At 42.0% G+C, this 16,195-nt stretch overlaps 1 protein-coding gene and 2 pseudogenes across 1 annotated transcript; all 3 read right to left on the minus strand.

Annotated features, from left to right (window-relative positions):
- Window positions 1-5,406: 5,406 nt before the first annotated feature.
- On the minus strand, window positions 5,407-10,407 carry LOC101688569 (annotated as a pseudogene).
- On the minus strand, window positions 6,266-8,294 carry LOC123394257 (annotated as a pseudogene).
- Window positions 10,408-14,900: 4,493 nt separating the features above from the next.
- On the minus strand, window positions 14,901-15,860 carry LOC123394258 (putative olfactory receptor 56B2). The gene has a single exon (XM_045088012.1). The coding sequence runs from the start codon at window positions 15,855-15,857 to the stop codon at window positions 14,901-14,903; it is 957 nt and encodes a 318-aa protein (XP_044943947.1). The 5' UTR covers window positions 15,858-15,860.
- Window positions 15,861-16,195: the final 335 nt, after the last annotated feature.

Raw genomic sequence — 16,195 nt, forward strand, 5'->3', positions numbered from 1 at the left:
GTCATTAGCCCAACTTGCCAGGATGACGAGATTTTGAATAAAAACGAACAAAGTCAATGTTCATTTGCAGGTACACCATGAAGAAAGCGTTATGATCAGTACACTGAACTGCTTTGAGTGCATCACTATTTCTAAAGGATGATGGAGAGAGAACAGAGAACGGAATATAGTCGTTCAGAGAGACAGAGATCTCAGAACAGAAAGGCAGAAACTCAGAAAGCTGCAGGGCCTTCGGGGGGAAAAGAGAAAAAGAAGTCCGGACAGCATCAGGTCATCTCAGGCTGAAGGAATCTGGAAACCAATGGGCTGATCTGACTGCCTGGGGTGGGAGAGTGAGAGAGTCTTCTCCTTTAAGCCACAGACGCATTCATTCAAGGTTGTATGTAAAGCAAAGCCCCTGATGAAGACGATCTTTTCCCAATAGACACTGATTTTCCCAGGGAAAAAAAACATCCAGCACACCCCTTCCCCCAAGTCGGCTAATGAAAACCTTCGTACAGTACACATTTAAAGAAAATACGGATCTGCAGAAGTTCTAATTTTGTGTTCTACACACACCCCCCACCCCCCACCCCCCTGGTCTTCTGTCATCTGCCTTTTTTCGGTAAAAGAAACATTCTCTAACTCCTACATCCTTGAACCATTTTCTCCATGGAATTTCATTCCTTAAGATTGTGCCCTGAAGCTTACCAAACTAGATCCCTCTTGCCTTTTACAGCCCCCAGGGTCTCCATTACCAATCACCAATATGGAGCTGATAAAAACTTGTGAGTTCTCTAATTATAAAGGCCTCAGCAAAGTCACTAGTAGGCAGGAAGGCCCAGAACTTCTACCTGTATGCCTCAGAATTACAACATATGTGGTGACATTTTTTAAATAATGGGTTGAAGAACGTCCTTTTAATGGAGCTAGCCTGTCAAAGATTAGGTAGAGCCTGGAATTCTCTTGTCAACAGTCCTGCCCACCATCAGGTCCCCCCGCTCACACTACATCTTTCTGCTCTGGATTCCTACCGCCACACCTTGCACTCAGCTTCTTTAAAACAGCAAACTGCTAGGAAACAACAACGCAAAAGGCAAGGGAAGCAAAGGAAAAAATGAACTATTGGGATTTCATCAAGATCAAAAGCTTTTGCACAGCAAAGGAAACAGTTAACAAAATCAAAAGACAACTGACAGAATGGGAGAAAGATATTTTGCAAACGACATATCAGATAAAGGACTAGTGTCCAGAATCTATAAAAGAACTTAGCAAACTCAACACCCAAAGAATAAATAATCCCAATCAAGAAATGGGGCAGAGGACATGAACAGACATTTCTGCAAAGAAGACATCCAGAGGTGAACAGACACATGAAAAAGTGCTCCATATCACTCGGCCATCAGGGAAATACAAATCAAAACCACAATGAGATATCACCTCCACACCCAGTCAGAAATGGCTAAAATCTTTAAAAATCAACAAGTCAGGAAATGACAGATGCTGGCGAGGATGCGGAGAAAGAAAGGTGAACCCTCCTACACTGTTGGTGGGGAATGCAAGCTGGTGCAGCCACTCTGGGAAAACAGCATGGAGGTTCCTCAAAATGTTGAAAAAATAGGAACTGCCCTATGACCCAGCAATTGCACTATTGACGGTATTTACCCTAAAGATACAAATGTAGTGATCCAAAGGGGCACATGCACCCGAATGTTTTTATAGCAGCAATGTCCACAATAGCCAACCCCAAAACTATGGAAAAGAACCTAGATGTCCATCAACAGATGAATGGATCAAGAAGATGGTGGTATATATTACACAATGGAATTACTATGCTGCAGCCATCAAAAGAAATGAAACTTATTGCCATTGCGACAACATGGATGGAACTAGAGCGTATCATGCTTAGCGAATAAGTCAAGCAGAGAAAGACCAAACTATCATATGATCTCCCTGATATGAGGAAGTGCAGGAAGTGGTGATGCAACATGGGGGCTTAGACCGGGTTTTTGGGGTAGGAGAAGAATAAATGAAAACCAAGATGGGATTGGGAGGAGGGAAACAAACCATAAATAACTCTTAATCTCACAAAAACAAACTGAGGGTTGCCTTGGGGGAGGGGTTAGGGAGAAGGGGGTGGGATTATGGACATTAGCCGGGGGGAGGGTATGTGCTTTGGTGAGTGCTGTGAAGTTGTGTAAACCTGGTGATTCACAGACCTGTACCCCTGGGGATAAAGATATATGTTTATAAAAAATAAAAAAAATTTAAGATGTATTAACAAAAAAAAAAAAAAAAACAGCAACTGCTACAGGATCCTCTGCTAAGTTCTGTTGGTCTACATGGTCAGCATCCCAGGAAAGCCGTGCTCAAATTTTACTTCCCACCAAAATGTGATGCTTCTGCTATTTGCAGAAACTAAGGCACAGGAGAAAATCAAGTACATCAAAGGCTTACCCCTAAATTATTTATTCCCTGAACTCCTAGAAACACCTAACACTGAGAGGCCTCTAAAGTATAGAACTGAAGCCATTGATTTTACATTTCTAGTTCTCAAAGACACACTTCGAATTTTACTTTTGTTGCTAAGAGGAACTGGAGTTTTTTAATTCTTTCAGGGAAAAAAGCTATTTTTATTTTATGGAACACCTAACACAAAAGGTTTACATTCCATCTTCTGGGAAGGGAAACTCTTAATAACTTGTTTCTTTCTAGTTCAGCTGCAGACTATACCAAATTCAAAGGAGAAGTTTGGCTTTTTGGTATTTGTGCTAGAGAATGGAAGAATGCATCATCTAATCAGCTTTTCTTAGGATAAGTCACCAGTGATAACAAGTCTGAAATACATCGCAGTTCAATTTATCCTGCTTGCACTCATTACCGGTGGCAAACAGGTAAGAAAAGGAAGTCAGAATGCACTGTAACTTTCCTGGCCAGTTATTTGCAAGGCTGTTTTTATATACATGGTGGCATAAAAGCCACCGTAAGTGGAGAATATATCTGTAGATACAAAAATTGTTTGCTTTTCAGTCTATGTAAAATTAACTGTAGAATATTTGTCAGTCACACATGTCTATATAAACATGAGCTGATGGTTAAACCAACCAAGTTTTTATGGCTTTTACTAGAGATAGAAAGCTGTGCTAAGGAAGAACAGGCAGGTTCCATTTTAACTAGTTATCATAAAATCAGTGACAGAGTCTCATGTATCTTTCCATTTTTATGCAACCTTCTCTCGCTGGAGAAATGCTTTGGGGGAAAAACACATGGGTTGTGTCTTCCTTTAGTACATATGGAGACAAGGAGCTCTGGGAGGTTTCAGAGGCTCCAAGGCAAAACAATTTTTAACACCCACCACCACCCACCATCTATCCAGTTTCTCTTTGCCAAGCAACTGGTTATCTTTTTATGTTAATGGCTAAGGCCCTACATGTAGGATGAAGGCAATTGGCTGATTTCAGGAGACCTACACAGGTACCAGTTTGGAAATCATTTTTATCAGCTCTAGTGGGCAAAACCTACAGGCTAGCCATTAGCTGTCTGGTCACCAAGCACACTGCTACACACCCGAGTATAGGATAATTTTCTTCTCTCTTTGGTGAATAAACAGAGACCACCGTTGAAGGTGAGCGCTGACCACAGAAGCGTCCATGACTGGTCGTGGCAAAGCAGCTGTCCAGTAAAGTGGCCCATTACTGTCTAGGGCTGACCAGTATCAGTCTTGTTGGCAACCTGAGGAGCTCACGATGATTATCTTATTTTAAGAGAAGTTAATCTTGAATTTATTCATTTTTTAAAGTAAGTCTAACTTTTTTTTTTTTTTTTAAGTCATCTCTACACCCAATGTGAAGCTCTAACTCACGACCGTGAGATCGAGAGTTGCACATTCTTCTGACTGAGCCAGCCAGGCACCCTGAATTTCTGCACTTTCAGTAAAACTGACCATGAAGGTTCACTAGTGTCATGTTCCTTAATTCCCTTTGTGTTTTAAGAACTGCAAAATTTAAAAATGATTCAAAATCCTAACAATGTCGACGATTTCACTTTCATACAAATGATGGAGCGGGAAATACGGCTTTGAAAAATCTAAAGCAATTATACGTTGAAAAGTAAATGATGACAAAGGACAAGGATATTTGGCAAGTGGGTTCAGCTCATTCATTCAAAGGAATCCTAACAAGAATACATGTACAGCTATAGGCCTATTCAATTTTCTCCTAAAAATAAATATACATATGTAAAAAGCTGTTATAATAAAACCTTTTCTGGGCTGATAGTCTACATCCCACCCAAATCTCTGCACTGTAAAAACGGAGTGGCCTTACCTCTGAGCAGTGCACCACTGCCCAGACAGAAGACTAGGAGGCCCAGCTTCACGTAGAGGCCTTTTAGGAGGAGTCTGTTGTCACCGATAACTTCCCCTACCTCTCACCAATCCCACTTAAAGATTTTATAAGCTTAGAGTAAATTCCCAATTACCACCCATAAAACAAATACAGGGGGCTGTTGCATTGCTACTAGATTTTGCTTCAATCATAGCGCCAATTACTTAATTACAATCACAGCTCTAAGGGTTGGTTGACAGAAATCCTATATGCAGTTTCCTAGTGCATCTTATGTCTTTGGTGTGGGGCAGACAAAAGGGTCTGCAACATGTAATTGTCTACAAGAACACGTCAAGACCACATGGCTGACCCCTGTGTTCTAAGCGCCCTCTGGGAAACAGTAAAACCACAACTCCTTCTGTCAACCACCTCAACTCAGAGGGTCATGATGAATCTGTGTGACTTTCCAGCACATCACTAAAGTCTTATCACACACACACAAACATCGCAGTAAAGGAAAAGAAGATGGAATAGGGTAGAAGAGAAACGTCTCTAAGTGCCCCCCCCAAATTAAAATTTCAAAAACTCCTGAGATATGAGTCTCTACTCTGATTGTGCTCAATGACTCGAATTCTGAGGGAAAGAATAAACTTCCAAAGAGAGTAAGAATTTAGACAAAACCATTTAACACTGAGTTCACGAATCACCCTTTCAAAACATCTGTTTTTGAACACATTACGAACTACAACTTGGAATCAGGAGTCGTTCTCAAAATTCTTTTCAGTAAAACCAAGATTTTCAGATTCCTGCTAGGTACGTAAGAGAGTTTCTTTTCCAGGAAAAACTACCTAACATCTATCCAGTAGGAATTGCACAGTGGGGTCCACAGGACAATGGTTTCTGAGGGCTAGTCCTCATATAAAAAAAGGCCACAATAAATACGTCTATATACTATGCCCCACTCTACCTTGACATCGTAAACACAAATATGACATGTCTTGCTTTAAAAAAGAAACTACTGAGGAAAGAAAGGGATGGAAATCTCTACCAAGGCCACTTCAGTCAGAAACTGCAGTTGCTATTTCCGATGCCATGAAGGACATCAACACAGAGACTTACCATTCCAAGCACCAAGGTGAACCAGTGACAAGGTTATCCCCACTTCACAATATTCCACTCAGATCACAGCTCAACCTGAGCTTTAGAAGAAGTTCCTAGTAGATGAGCTTTGAAAGGAAATCTGCTGGCGAACAACCCACTAGCAATCTTTAAGTTCATCAGCATCACTAAGGGTTGAGGGGTGATCAGTAAGATGCTAACAACCCCCCACCCCAAGTCAATTCCAGTGTTTCTTGGCCATTTTTCACTCGTGATTCTTGAAGCATCACCAAGACATTTGCAAATGAAATTACAGACTCTTCCCTTTCCTGTCTGGGTAGCACCATGTTTCACTCTGATGCGGACTCCCCCACCCCCTTCAGTGTCCCACCCCAAATACTTGGCAATCCATGCAGCAGCCTATGATGCACAAATCAGCCCAAGTTCTAAACCCTCCCACGTCATTCCATAAAAAGGTCAAATCCTAATCACACAAAATATAAAAACATACCACTCTAGGAAATATTATTCAATTATCCTTCAATTTCCTGTCATGACTGATGAATCATCAATACACAGAGCACTAAGTGTAATTCCAAACACCAAACCATGTGATCCAGTTTGCAACTGAGACAAGTCATACCTTGCCTCCAGCACAGACACAGCCAAAATGGGAAGTTGATCTGCATTTTAGCTACATGGGTGGTGGGATTTCTCTGAACTTCTGCTTTTTAAAGCATTCACTCTTATTCTAAAATGGTATGCTATACACAAAACCATCAATTTTATTCCAGAATACATCTTAATGATAATAAAAAGCTTTTGTATGCACATACTGCCAATACATTTTAAAAGGCCCAAATTTTAACAAAGAGAATAGACAAATTCATCAGACAGGAGATAAGTTACTTTGGCTGAAAAAAATCTTTAAAAAAAATCTGGCTCAACATTCTGCTTGCAGGTTTCTACATATACTGTATATGTGGTGAGTGTGTACATGTGTGTATAGCTTTTTTGAAGGGAATGGAGTATGGTCTAGCCCCCTGCTCCATGGTTATGTAGGAACTACAATGTTCTTTGCTAGCAAAACAAGAAGTGCAAGGTCTGCATTTGCACCAACTCGATGCAAAGCCCCAACAGCTTCCTGCAAAGTGAAGCTGGCACGGAGAATGCGGTTAATGTCTATGGCGGGAAAAATTAATGGTGAAAGAATAGAGGGACTTGCTGATGGCTGGCCGGGAGGTGGTTCAAATTCAAGACGTGACTCTGCAGCTCTGGGACAGACAACTTCTCTGGTCTCTGGCCTGTCTGGCACTGGCTTCTGTGTGCCCTGACCCAAATCTTCAACCAGTATGAAACTGGTTTCATACTTCGTTTGCTCGCAAGTGTGACTGACTGCATCCTCCTTGCCTGCTACGAGTTTGGGGGGAATGTCCACACCTAAGGTGCAGTGTGACTGATCAGACGTTTTAGTGGAGGCCAGAGTGGCAGAGCTGCTCTCCCTTCTGGATTCCCTAGACTCGGGGTCACTTTCCTTATCCATTACTAGGCCATTGCCCGGATCCCCAATGGTACTACTTTCGACGGCATCTACTCCAGCACCATCTGAAGCATCTGGTAACTTCTCTGCTCTCACCGATACAGATATGGTGTGATGAAAGGTGACTTGTGAGCTCTCTTCATTCTGGGTAACTGTAAGATGCTCACTTTGGGTCCATCTTTCAGAAAGGTCCTTAATAACTATTTGGCCCTTGGTTACCATTTCAGACTGACAGGTAACTTCCCCAGATGTATTTTCTGAAGCTGATTTATTACTAATACCAGAAGTTCATGGAGTTCCTTCAAGGCTACTTTTAGAGATGAGCAGGATTCCTCCACTGACTCCACAGAGGGCTGACAACTGCCACAAAGACTTAAGAGGGGGAGCAATCCCCATCTCTTCTTTACCTGTTCCAGACATTTCAGTGTGTTACTGTCTGGGAGCTGTAAATCCTGAGTTCAAATGGAATTACTCAAAATTTCAGATGAAGGGCTACATTTTGATGGTTCCACTTCCATCAAGGGATTATCTAAACTGTGAGAAGATGCCCCGATGTCCCTGACACTGGCCTGCTGACCATGTGCGGAATTACACAGAGCAATGAGGGATTCTTCAACCGTATCTACTTCCATAAGTGTTTCTGAATTCGAGCAGCCAAAGCACCCTGAAGGTTGAGTACTTTCTTCTGTACCCGAAAGGTCCACATTCTGTCTCCTTTCACTGCCGTTTCCAAATCAACACTTTCTTCGTTGATTCTGTTGCCTTTCCAAAAAGCTCAGAGTCCTCTATGTTGCAGAGATGTTCTTGGTCATTTAGAGCATTCAGTTGTCTAACCCCATGCTGTTCATTCCCTGGTTCCTTGTGCCGCCAAAGGCCACTCACCTGAGGCAGGTTCTGATTTTCTGGATGCCGACTCTTCCCACCTAAAAGCCCCGGTGGTTCTTGCACCCTAGTGGTTGTGACAGGGTACACTACCTTGCTGTCTTGTGTGGAGATGAGATCTTGGGCCCTGGGTGCTTCTTTCAGCAGATTTCTCCATGTTATCAGCAACAATGGCTTCTTCGGAGGAATTCTGCAAAGGCAGAACTGGACTGCGGTCTGCTGAAGAAGCACTATCAGGAAGATCCTGGAGAGGAAGATGTTCTTTCTTTTCAGAGGTTATCTGGAATTCAGCTGAAGCCTTCAAAGCCTTCACAGCTTTAGGTTCGATGCTGTCAGGGTCACTGGGCTTGATAGGGCAGACTGAAGCAAAGACAGAGTGAGCAAGGACTCATAGGATTACCAATCTCAGGACTCTGTCCTAAAGGATGGGCTGGATGTTTACATCCATCTGAAGCTGGTAATGATGACATTCCCAGGGAGGTAGTTTCTTTTACCACTTTTCTCTGGCCTGGGGCCCACTCCAGCTGTAGTATACACACACTCCATGCATCATAGCTTCTGACGCTCTGCGTCCTCTACAGACTTTTGAAGAGCTTCTGCTAGTTCCTGGTCTGCAATCTCCTCTGGCCGCATGTCCTCTCGCCCAGCCCCATATGCCAACCGGGCACACTCCGGGGAGTGTGGTGGTCTGGGGAGGAAGGTGGTCTGAGAGCCGGTGGTGCTATCACGAGCACATTTTTTTCTTGAGGTCAATGGAACACTGATGCTGCTTTTAGCATGTCCAGACCCAGAAGTATGTCCATGGGCTACTCCTCAAGTATAGAGAACGAACACGCCAGGAAATCACCTTCAATCTGAACCTGAGCTTGATGTACCCTTCCAATAATTTTCTGGGTGCCCACTCCTTTGGCGATCCCTGCCCACCGACGGTTCACCAGCCTCATTATGTTACACCTTTCTGCACAAGCTTGGCTCATAATAGTCATCTGGGCACCTGAGTCAGTGAAGGCTTTCACAGGGTGTTCGTTTACTTTGCAGTTAATATAAAGCATCACTACTTGGCCAAAACTTTCAGAGGCTTCTTCCATAGCTATCGTCATGTTTTCCTCAATGTTCTGTTGCCTTATATCTTCTTCTATTTTTGCCTGAGCTTCAAAATCAAAAGGGTCAACAGAAAAGAAATGAATCCTTTCTTGCTCTCTCTGGGCTCTGTCCTGCTGCTGCTCCACCAGGACCCTAGAAAATTTCTCAAGGTTTCCACTGAACAGAGCATCTGCCAAGGGCGGGTTGTGTTCCTTCAGCAAGGACAGCTCATGAGGGTTGGCCAGCAACATGTCTCGGAGCAAGGCCAAGCCCTGAGGAGATGAAGCTATGTCTCCAGGAGATGAGTGGGAATGCTGTGCTGGGTGGCTGGCGCTGCCAGGAGCCTGATGTGCCAGGTACGGCTATACTAGGAAGTCTATGCGGTACCCGGGTAAGTTTGGGAACTGCACAGGAGGTCAAGGGTCGGCGTTCTCCTTCTGTCCTAAAATCACAACATCCCCATCTTTCAAGCCCTAGGAAGCCAGCAATCTGTGGTTGTATGTGAGAGGTCTTTCAGCATAGACAATCTGGCTCTCCCCTGCGTGGATGCCGGACTCAAGCTTGCACAGCGCGCAGAAATTGTGCAGCTGGAAGTCCGCCTCAACCTGGAGGGAAAGTCACCTCGGAGAGGTCCCTCTGCACACAGTACACGGGCGAGCAGCATGGCCCAGGCCCCGACCAAGCTCTGCTCGGCCCAGCCTCGGCGCTGGGCTGCGGGGCGGCGGCGGGGCCTGGCTGGTGATGCGGGCGAAGGGCAGCGAAGGGCTGGCTCGCCCCCGCTTGCTCCTTCCCTCCCTCACACAGGCTCAGTGACTCCCTCCCTCCCGCCCTCACTACCAAGCACGGCGGCCCGCCACTCGCCTGCGACTCCGTCTGCCTGCTTCTATATTTTTATTTTTAAAGGTTTTATTTATTTAGAGAAGGAGAGAGAGCATGCATAAATGAGTTTGGGGGAGGGGCCAGAGAGAGAGAGAGAATCTCAAGGGCACTTGGTACTGAACCTGACTCCACTTGGGGCTTGATCTTATGATCCTAAGATCATGACCTGAGCTGAAATCAAGTCAAACATTTAAACTGACTGAGCCACCCAGGTGCCCCCCCCATTTTTTTTTTTTTTAAAGAGAAAGAGTGCAAGTGAGGCTGGAGGGGCAGAGGGGAGAGAAAAAGCTTAAGAAGCCACCCCCATGTATATGTATTTTTTTATTTCACAAGCTATGTTACTACAACAAATACATAGCATTTTTGCACTGTTTCCCACTATTATTTTATTGAGGTGAAATTCACATACCATCTAATTACTCATTTAAATCAATCAACATTTATGATTGAGTGGCTTTGTACATTTACAATGCTGTGCCACCAACAGAAAATATATAATTCCAGAAAATCTCCAATGCCAAGCAAAAACAAAAACAAAAAAAAAATGAAAAAACACAAGCAAAACAAACAAAAAAATAAACCCCTACATAATCATTAACCTCACTCCATATATTGATTCATCCTTCCAGCTCCAGACAACAGCTAATTAGCTTTTTGGTTCAATGGACGAATTTATTCTGGAGATACCAAATAAATGGAATCATACATACCTGTACAATACATAGTTTTTTGTGTCTGGCTTATTTCACTCAGTACAGTATTTACATAGTTCATCTATGTAAAAGCACATATGGGTACTTTTTATCCTTTTTTGTGGATTAATAATAATGCTGTGTATATGAATATGTCTCAATTCGTACATCCATTAGGCCGCCGTGATGGACATTTTTTTGTTCTTTCTATTTCTTGGCTAATATTGCTAATGTGAACATTGGTTGTGTACAAATTGTTTTTAGGAGTCACATGGTAATTGTGTTTCATTTTGTGAATAAATATCAAACTGTTTTCCACATCTCATGTATAGATTTACATTCTCACTAAGAATGTATGAGGATTCCAGTATTTATACAAAATCTCCAACACTGGCTAATTTATAAAATACAGTCATTTTAAGGAATATAGGGGTGTCTTATAGTGGTTTTGATTTTATTCATCTAATGACTGAGATTGCTCTTGTCTTCATGTGCTTGATAACAATTGCATATCTTCTTTATAAAATGATTTTATTTATCTATTTGAGAGAGAGCCTGAGAGGGGAGAGGGGCAGATAGATATGGAGAGGGAGAAGCAGATTCCTGCTGTGCATGGAGCATGATGTGGGGCTCAATCCCAGGACCCTGAGATCATGACCCAAGCTGAAGTCAGATCCTTAATCAGCTGAGCCATCCAGGAGCCCCCAATGCACATCTTCTTCAGAGAAATGTTTTTTCAACTCCTTCATCCATTAAAAAAAAAAATTGAGACACATTAGAAAGCAAATAGACAAATGACAGGAGTAAGTCCTATGTTATCAGTGCTTCTATCAATGCATGTGGATTAAACTCTAATTAAAAAAAAACAAAGATTGGTTTTATGCCAGTACCATGCTGTCTTGGTGATCACAGCTTTGTAATAAAGATTGAAATCAGGTAATATGATGCCCCCAGCTTTATTTTAGTTTTTCAACATTTCCTTAGCAATTCGGGGTCTCTGCTGATTCCATACAAATTTTAGGATTGTTTGCTCCAGCTCTTTGAAGAATACCGGTGGAATTTTGATCAGAATGGCATTAAAAGTATAGATTGCTTTAGGCAGTATAGACATTTTAACAATGTTTATTCTTCCGATCCAAGAGCATGGAATGGTCTTCCATCTTTTTGTGTCTTCTTCAATTTCTTTCATGAGTGTTCTGTAATTCCTTGAGTACAGATCCTTTACCTCTTTGGTTAGGTTTATTCCCAGGTATCTTATGGTTCTTGGTGCTATAGTCAATGGAATTGATTCTCTAATTTCCCTTTCTGTATTTTCATTTTTATTGTATAAGAAGGCAACTGATTTCTGCACATTGACTTTGTATCTTGCCACGTTGCTGAATTGCTGTATGAGTTCTAGTAGTTTGGGGGTGGAGTCTTTTGGGTTTTCCATATAAAGAATCATGTCATCTGCGAAGAGAGAGAGTTTGACTTTTTCATTACCAATTTGGATACCTTTTATTTCCCTTTGTTGTCTGATTGCTGTTACTAGGACTTCTAATACTATGTTGAACAAGAGTGGTTAGAGTGGGCATCCTTGTCTTGTTCCTGATCTCGACGGGAAGGCTGCAAGCCTTTTCCCATTGAGGATGATGTTTGCTGTGGGTCTTTCATAGATAGATTTGATGAAGCTCAGGAATGTTCCCTCTATCCCTATACTTTGAAGCGTTTTAATCAGGAACGGATGCTGGATTTTGTCAAGTGCTTTTTCTGAATCAATTGAGAGGACCATGTGGTTCTTCTCTCTTCTCATATTAATTTGTTGTATCACATTGATTGATTTGCGAATGTTGAACCATCCTTGTAGCCGGGGATGAATCCCACCTGATCATGGTGGATAATCTTTTTAATGTGCTGTTGGATCCTGTTGGCTAGGATCTTGTTGAGAATCTTAGCATCCATATTCATCAGTGATATTGGTCTAAAATTCTCCTTTTTTGTAGGGTCTTTGCCTGGTTTGGGGATCAGGTAATGCTGGCTTCATAGAAAGAGTCTGGAAGTTTTCCTTCTGCTTCAGTTTTTTGAAAGAGCTTCAGGAGACTAGGTGTTATTTCTTCTTTGAAGGTTTGGTAGAATTCCCCAGGGAATCTGTCAGGGACCTCGGCTCTTGTTTTTGGGAGGTTTTTGATCACTGCTTCAATCTCGTTATTAGATATCGGTCTATTCAGGTTGTCGATTTCTTTCCTGGTTCAATTTTGGTAGTTTATAGTTTTCCAGGAATGCATCCATTTCATCTAGGTTGCTAAGCTTATTGGCATATAACTGTTGATAATAACTTCTGATGATTGTTTCTACTTCCTTCGTGGTCGTTGTGATCTGTCCCTTTTCATTCATAATTTTATGAATTTGGGCTTTCTCTCTTTTCTTTTGGATTAGTGTGGCCAATGGTTTATCGATCTTATTGATTCTTTCAAAAAACCTGCTTCTAGTTTCATTGATATGCTCTACTGTATCTCTGGTTTCTTACCTCATTGATCTCAGCTCTAATCTTGATGATTTCCCTTCTTATGTGTGGAGTTGGTTTGATTTGTTGTTGATTCTCCAGTTCTTTAAGGTGTAGAGACAGCTGGTGTATTCTGGATTTTACAATTTTTTGAGGGAGGCTTGGATGGCTATGTATTTCCCCCTTAGGACAGCCTTTTGCTGTATCCCATAGGTTTTGAACCGAAGTGTCTTCATTCTCATTGGTTTCCATGAATTGTTTCAGTTCTTCTTTGAGAGTAGAGAGCCCAGATATGGACCCTCAACTCTATGGTCAATTAATCTTCAACAAAGCAGGAAAAAATATACAGTGGAAAAAGACAGTATCTTTAATAAATGGTGCTGGGAAAACTGGACAGCTATATATAGAAGAATGAAACTCGACCATTCTCTTACACCGTACACAAAGATAAACTCAAAATCGATAAAAGACCTCAACGTGAGACAGGAAACAAAAGTGAAAATAAACTTTTGGGACTTCATCAAAATCAAAAGCTTCTGCACAGCAAAGGGAACAACCAAGAAAACAAAGAGGCAACCCACGGAATGGGAGAAGATATTTGCAAATGACAGTACAGACAAAAGGTTGATATCCAGGATCTATAATGAACTCCTCAAACTCCACACACATGAAACAGGCAAACATATCAAAAAATGGGCAGAAGATATGAACAGACACTTCTCCCATCAAGACATACAAATGGCTATCAGACACATGAAAAAATGTTCATCATCACTAGCCCTCAGGGAGATTCAAATTAAAACCACATTGAGATACCACCTTACACCAGTTAGAATGGCCAAAATTAACAAAACAGGAAACAACATGTGTTGGAGAGGATGTGGAGAAAGGGGAACCCTCTTCCACTGTTGGTGAGAATGCAAGTTGGTGCAACCTCTTTGGAGAACAGTGTGGAGATTCCTCAAGAAATTAAAAATAGAACTTCCCTATGACCCTGCAATTGCACTACTGGGTATTTACCACCCCAAAGATACAGATGTCGTGAAAAGAAGGGCTGTCTGTACCCCAATGTTTATAGCAGCAATGGCCATGGTCGCCAATCTATGGAAAGAACCAAGATGCCCTTCAACGGGACGAATGGATAAGGAAGATGTGGTCCATATACACTATGGAGTATTATGCCTCCATCAGAAAGGACGGATACCCAACTTTTGTAGCAACATGGACGGGACTGGAAGAGATTATGCTGAGTGAAATAAGTCAAGCAGAGAGAGTCAATTATCATATGGTTTCACTTATTTGTGGAGCATAACAAATAGCATGGAGGACAAGGGGTGTTAGAGAGGAGAAGGGAGTTGGGGTAAATTGGAAGGGGAGGTGAATCATGAGAGACTATGGACTCTGAAAAACAATCTGAGGGGTTTGATGTGGCGGGGGTGGGAGGTTGGGGTACCAGGTGGTGGGTATTATAGAGGGCACGGATTGCATGGAGCACTGGGTGTGGTGAAAAGATAATGAATACTGTTTTTCTGAAAATAAATACATTGAAAAAATTAAAAAAAATAAATGCCAAAAAGAACCCCCCCCAAAAAACAAAAACAAAACAAAGATTGGCAAATATCTGCTGACCACCTCAATTTGACACTGTCTAGGTGTTCTAGACAGGACAACTAGGTAAGAAAATGAGAAGAACATTCCACTTGTCCTTCCCTTGGATTCCTTGAGATAATCAGCATCATTTTTTCAGCTGGAAATCATTCTTGAATACAAGATTTCAATTATAGTTTCATCACTTTTTTATTTTGAAGTTTCATTTTTTCCAGATTCATTTATACTAAGTGAAAATTAGTATTAGTGTTTATGTTCCTTAGTTCTGACATATGCAGTGTATGAGAATATAATCAATGAATAATATGCAAATTAGAAACGAACTTCACCACTTAGTTGCCCTTGATGTCCAGCTTCAGAACCTTATATAAGCCCTGCCTGAGCTCCTTGTTCTTGAGTGCATACACCATGGGGTTGAGGGCAGGAGGAATGACATTGTGTAATACATTAAGTAGAACTGGGATGAGGGGAACTGTCATTGTTACACTATGGGTGATGGAAATTACTACGATGACAGTGTAAAAGAACAAGATTAGGATGAGGTGAGAAGTGCAGGTACTTAGGGCTTTGGATGCAGCTTCTGCTGAGTTCAGCTTCAGCACTGAGTGAAGTATCAAAGCATATAAGAAAATCAAACCCAGATCACTCCCCATCAATGCCCAGGCCAGAAGTACCTGGTATATGCTATTGATGGTTCTGTCATCACAGGATAAGCTAGTGACTCCAAGATTAGAGCACAGGCAATGCTCAATTTTGTTCTGTGAGCAGTAGTGTCTCTGAGAAGCCAACACTGGCACTGGGATGGCAACCAGGCTAATTCTGAGTGCCATGAGCATGGTTGCTTTGACCACAAAAGATTCAGTAACTATTGATGGATAGCGTAGTGGTCTACAAATGGCAACATATCTGTCTATAGCCATACAGACAAAGATACCTGATTCCATGCCCACAAAACAGTGTATGACATACATCTGAGCAAAGCACTCTGGGAGACTGATGGCCTTAGCACTGAACCATAAGATCGCCAAAATCTTTGGCATGATGGTGGTGGCCAGTCCCATGTCTACCACAGCCAGGATCCCCAGGAAAGAGTACATAGGCTGGTGTAGTGTGGCCTCTTGTTTGATGGTGATCAGGATAAGGATGTTGGCAGTGAGAGCTAAGAGGTAGAGCAGAGCCAGGGGCAGGGAGATCCAGTGTTGCCAGGTATGAATGCCTGGGAATCCCATCAGAATGAACTCAGAGACTTGAAACTTAGAGATGTTGGAATCTCTGGGATCCTGGAACATTTTCACTAAGAGAAAAAAAATATATATATATTCAAAGTTACTATTCTATTTTAGTAACTCTCAGATAGTACTTGAAATGGAGTTACCTAGGTTCATGATACCAAATGGGGATTTGTGTTTATTATTCTCATTCCACTACTAACATTAATGGTATACTATTAAAAAACTGGAACTGTGATAGTGCATTTCATATTATAAGTCATTTAATCTCAAAAGCACTCTATAAGGTGGGACATAAGATTGCTACATGGGGCTGCTGAAGTGGTTTAGTCTATTATGCAACTGCCTTCAGCTCAGGTCATGATTTCAGGATCCTGAGATCAAGTCCTGCATCAGAC

This window comes from Mustela putorius, unplaced genomic scaffold, assembly GCF_011764305.1.
Source record: "Mustela putorius furo isolate JIRA1106 unplaced genomic scaffold, ASM1176430v1.1 tig00002088_pilon_pilon_pilon, whole genome shotgun sequence".
NCBI classification, from domain to species: Eukaryota; Metazoa; Chordata; class Mammalia; order Carnivora; family Mustelidae; genus Mustela; species Mustela putorius.

Bases quoted from the DNA above. Each gene is read 5' to 3' on its own strand.
- LOC123394258 (XM_045088012.1), bottom strand. From the start codon at position 15,857: ATGTTCCAGGATCCCAGAGATTCCAACATCTCTAAGTTTCAAGTCTCT.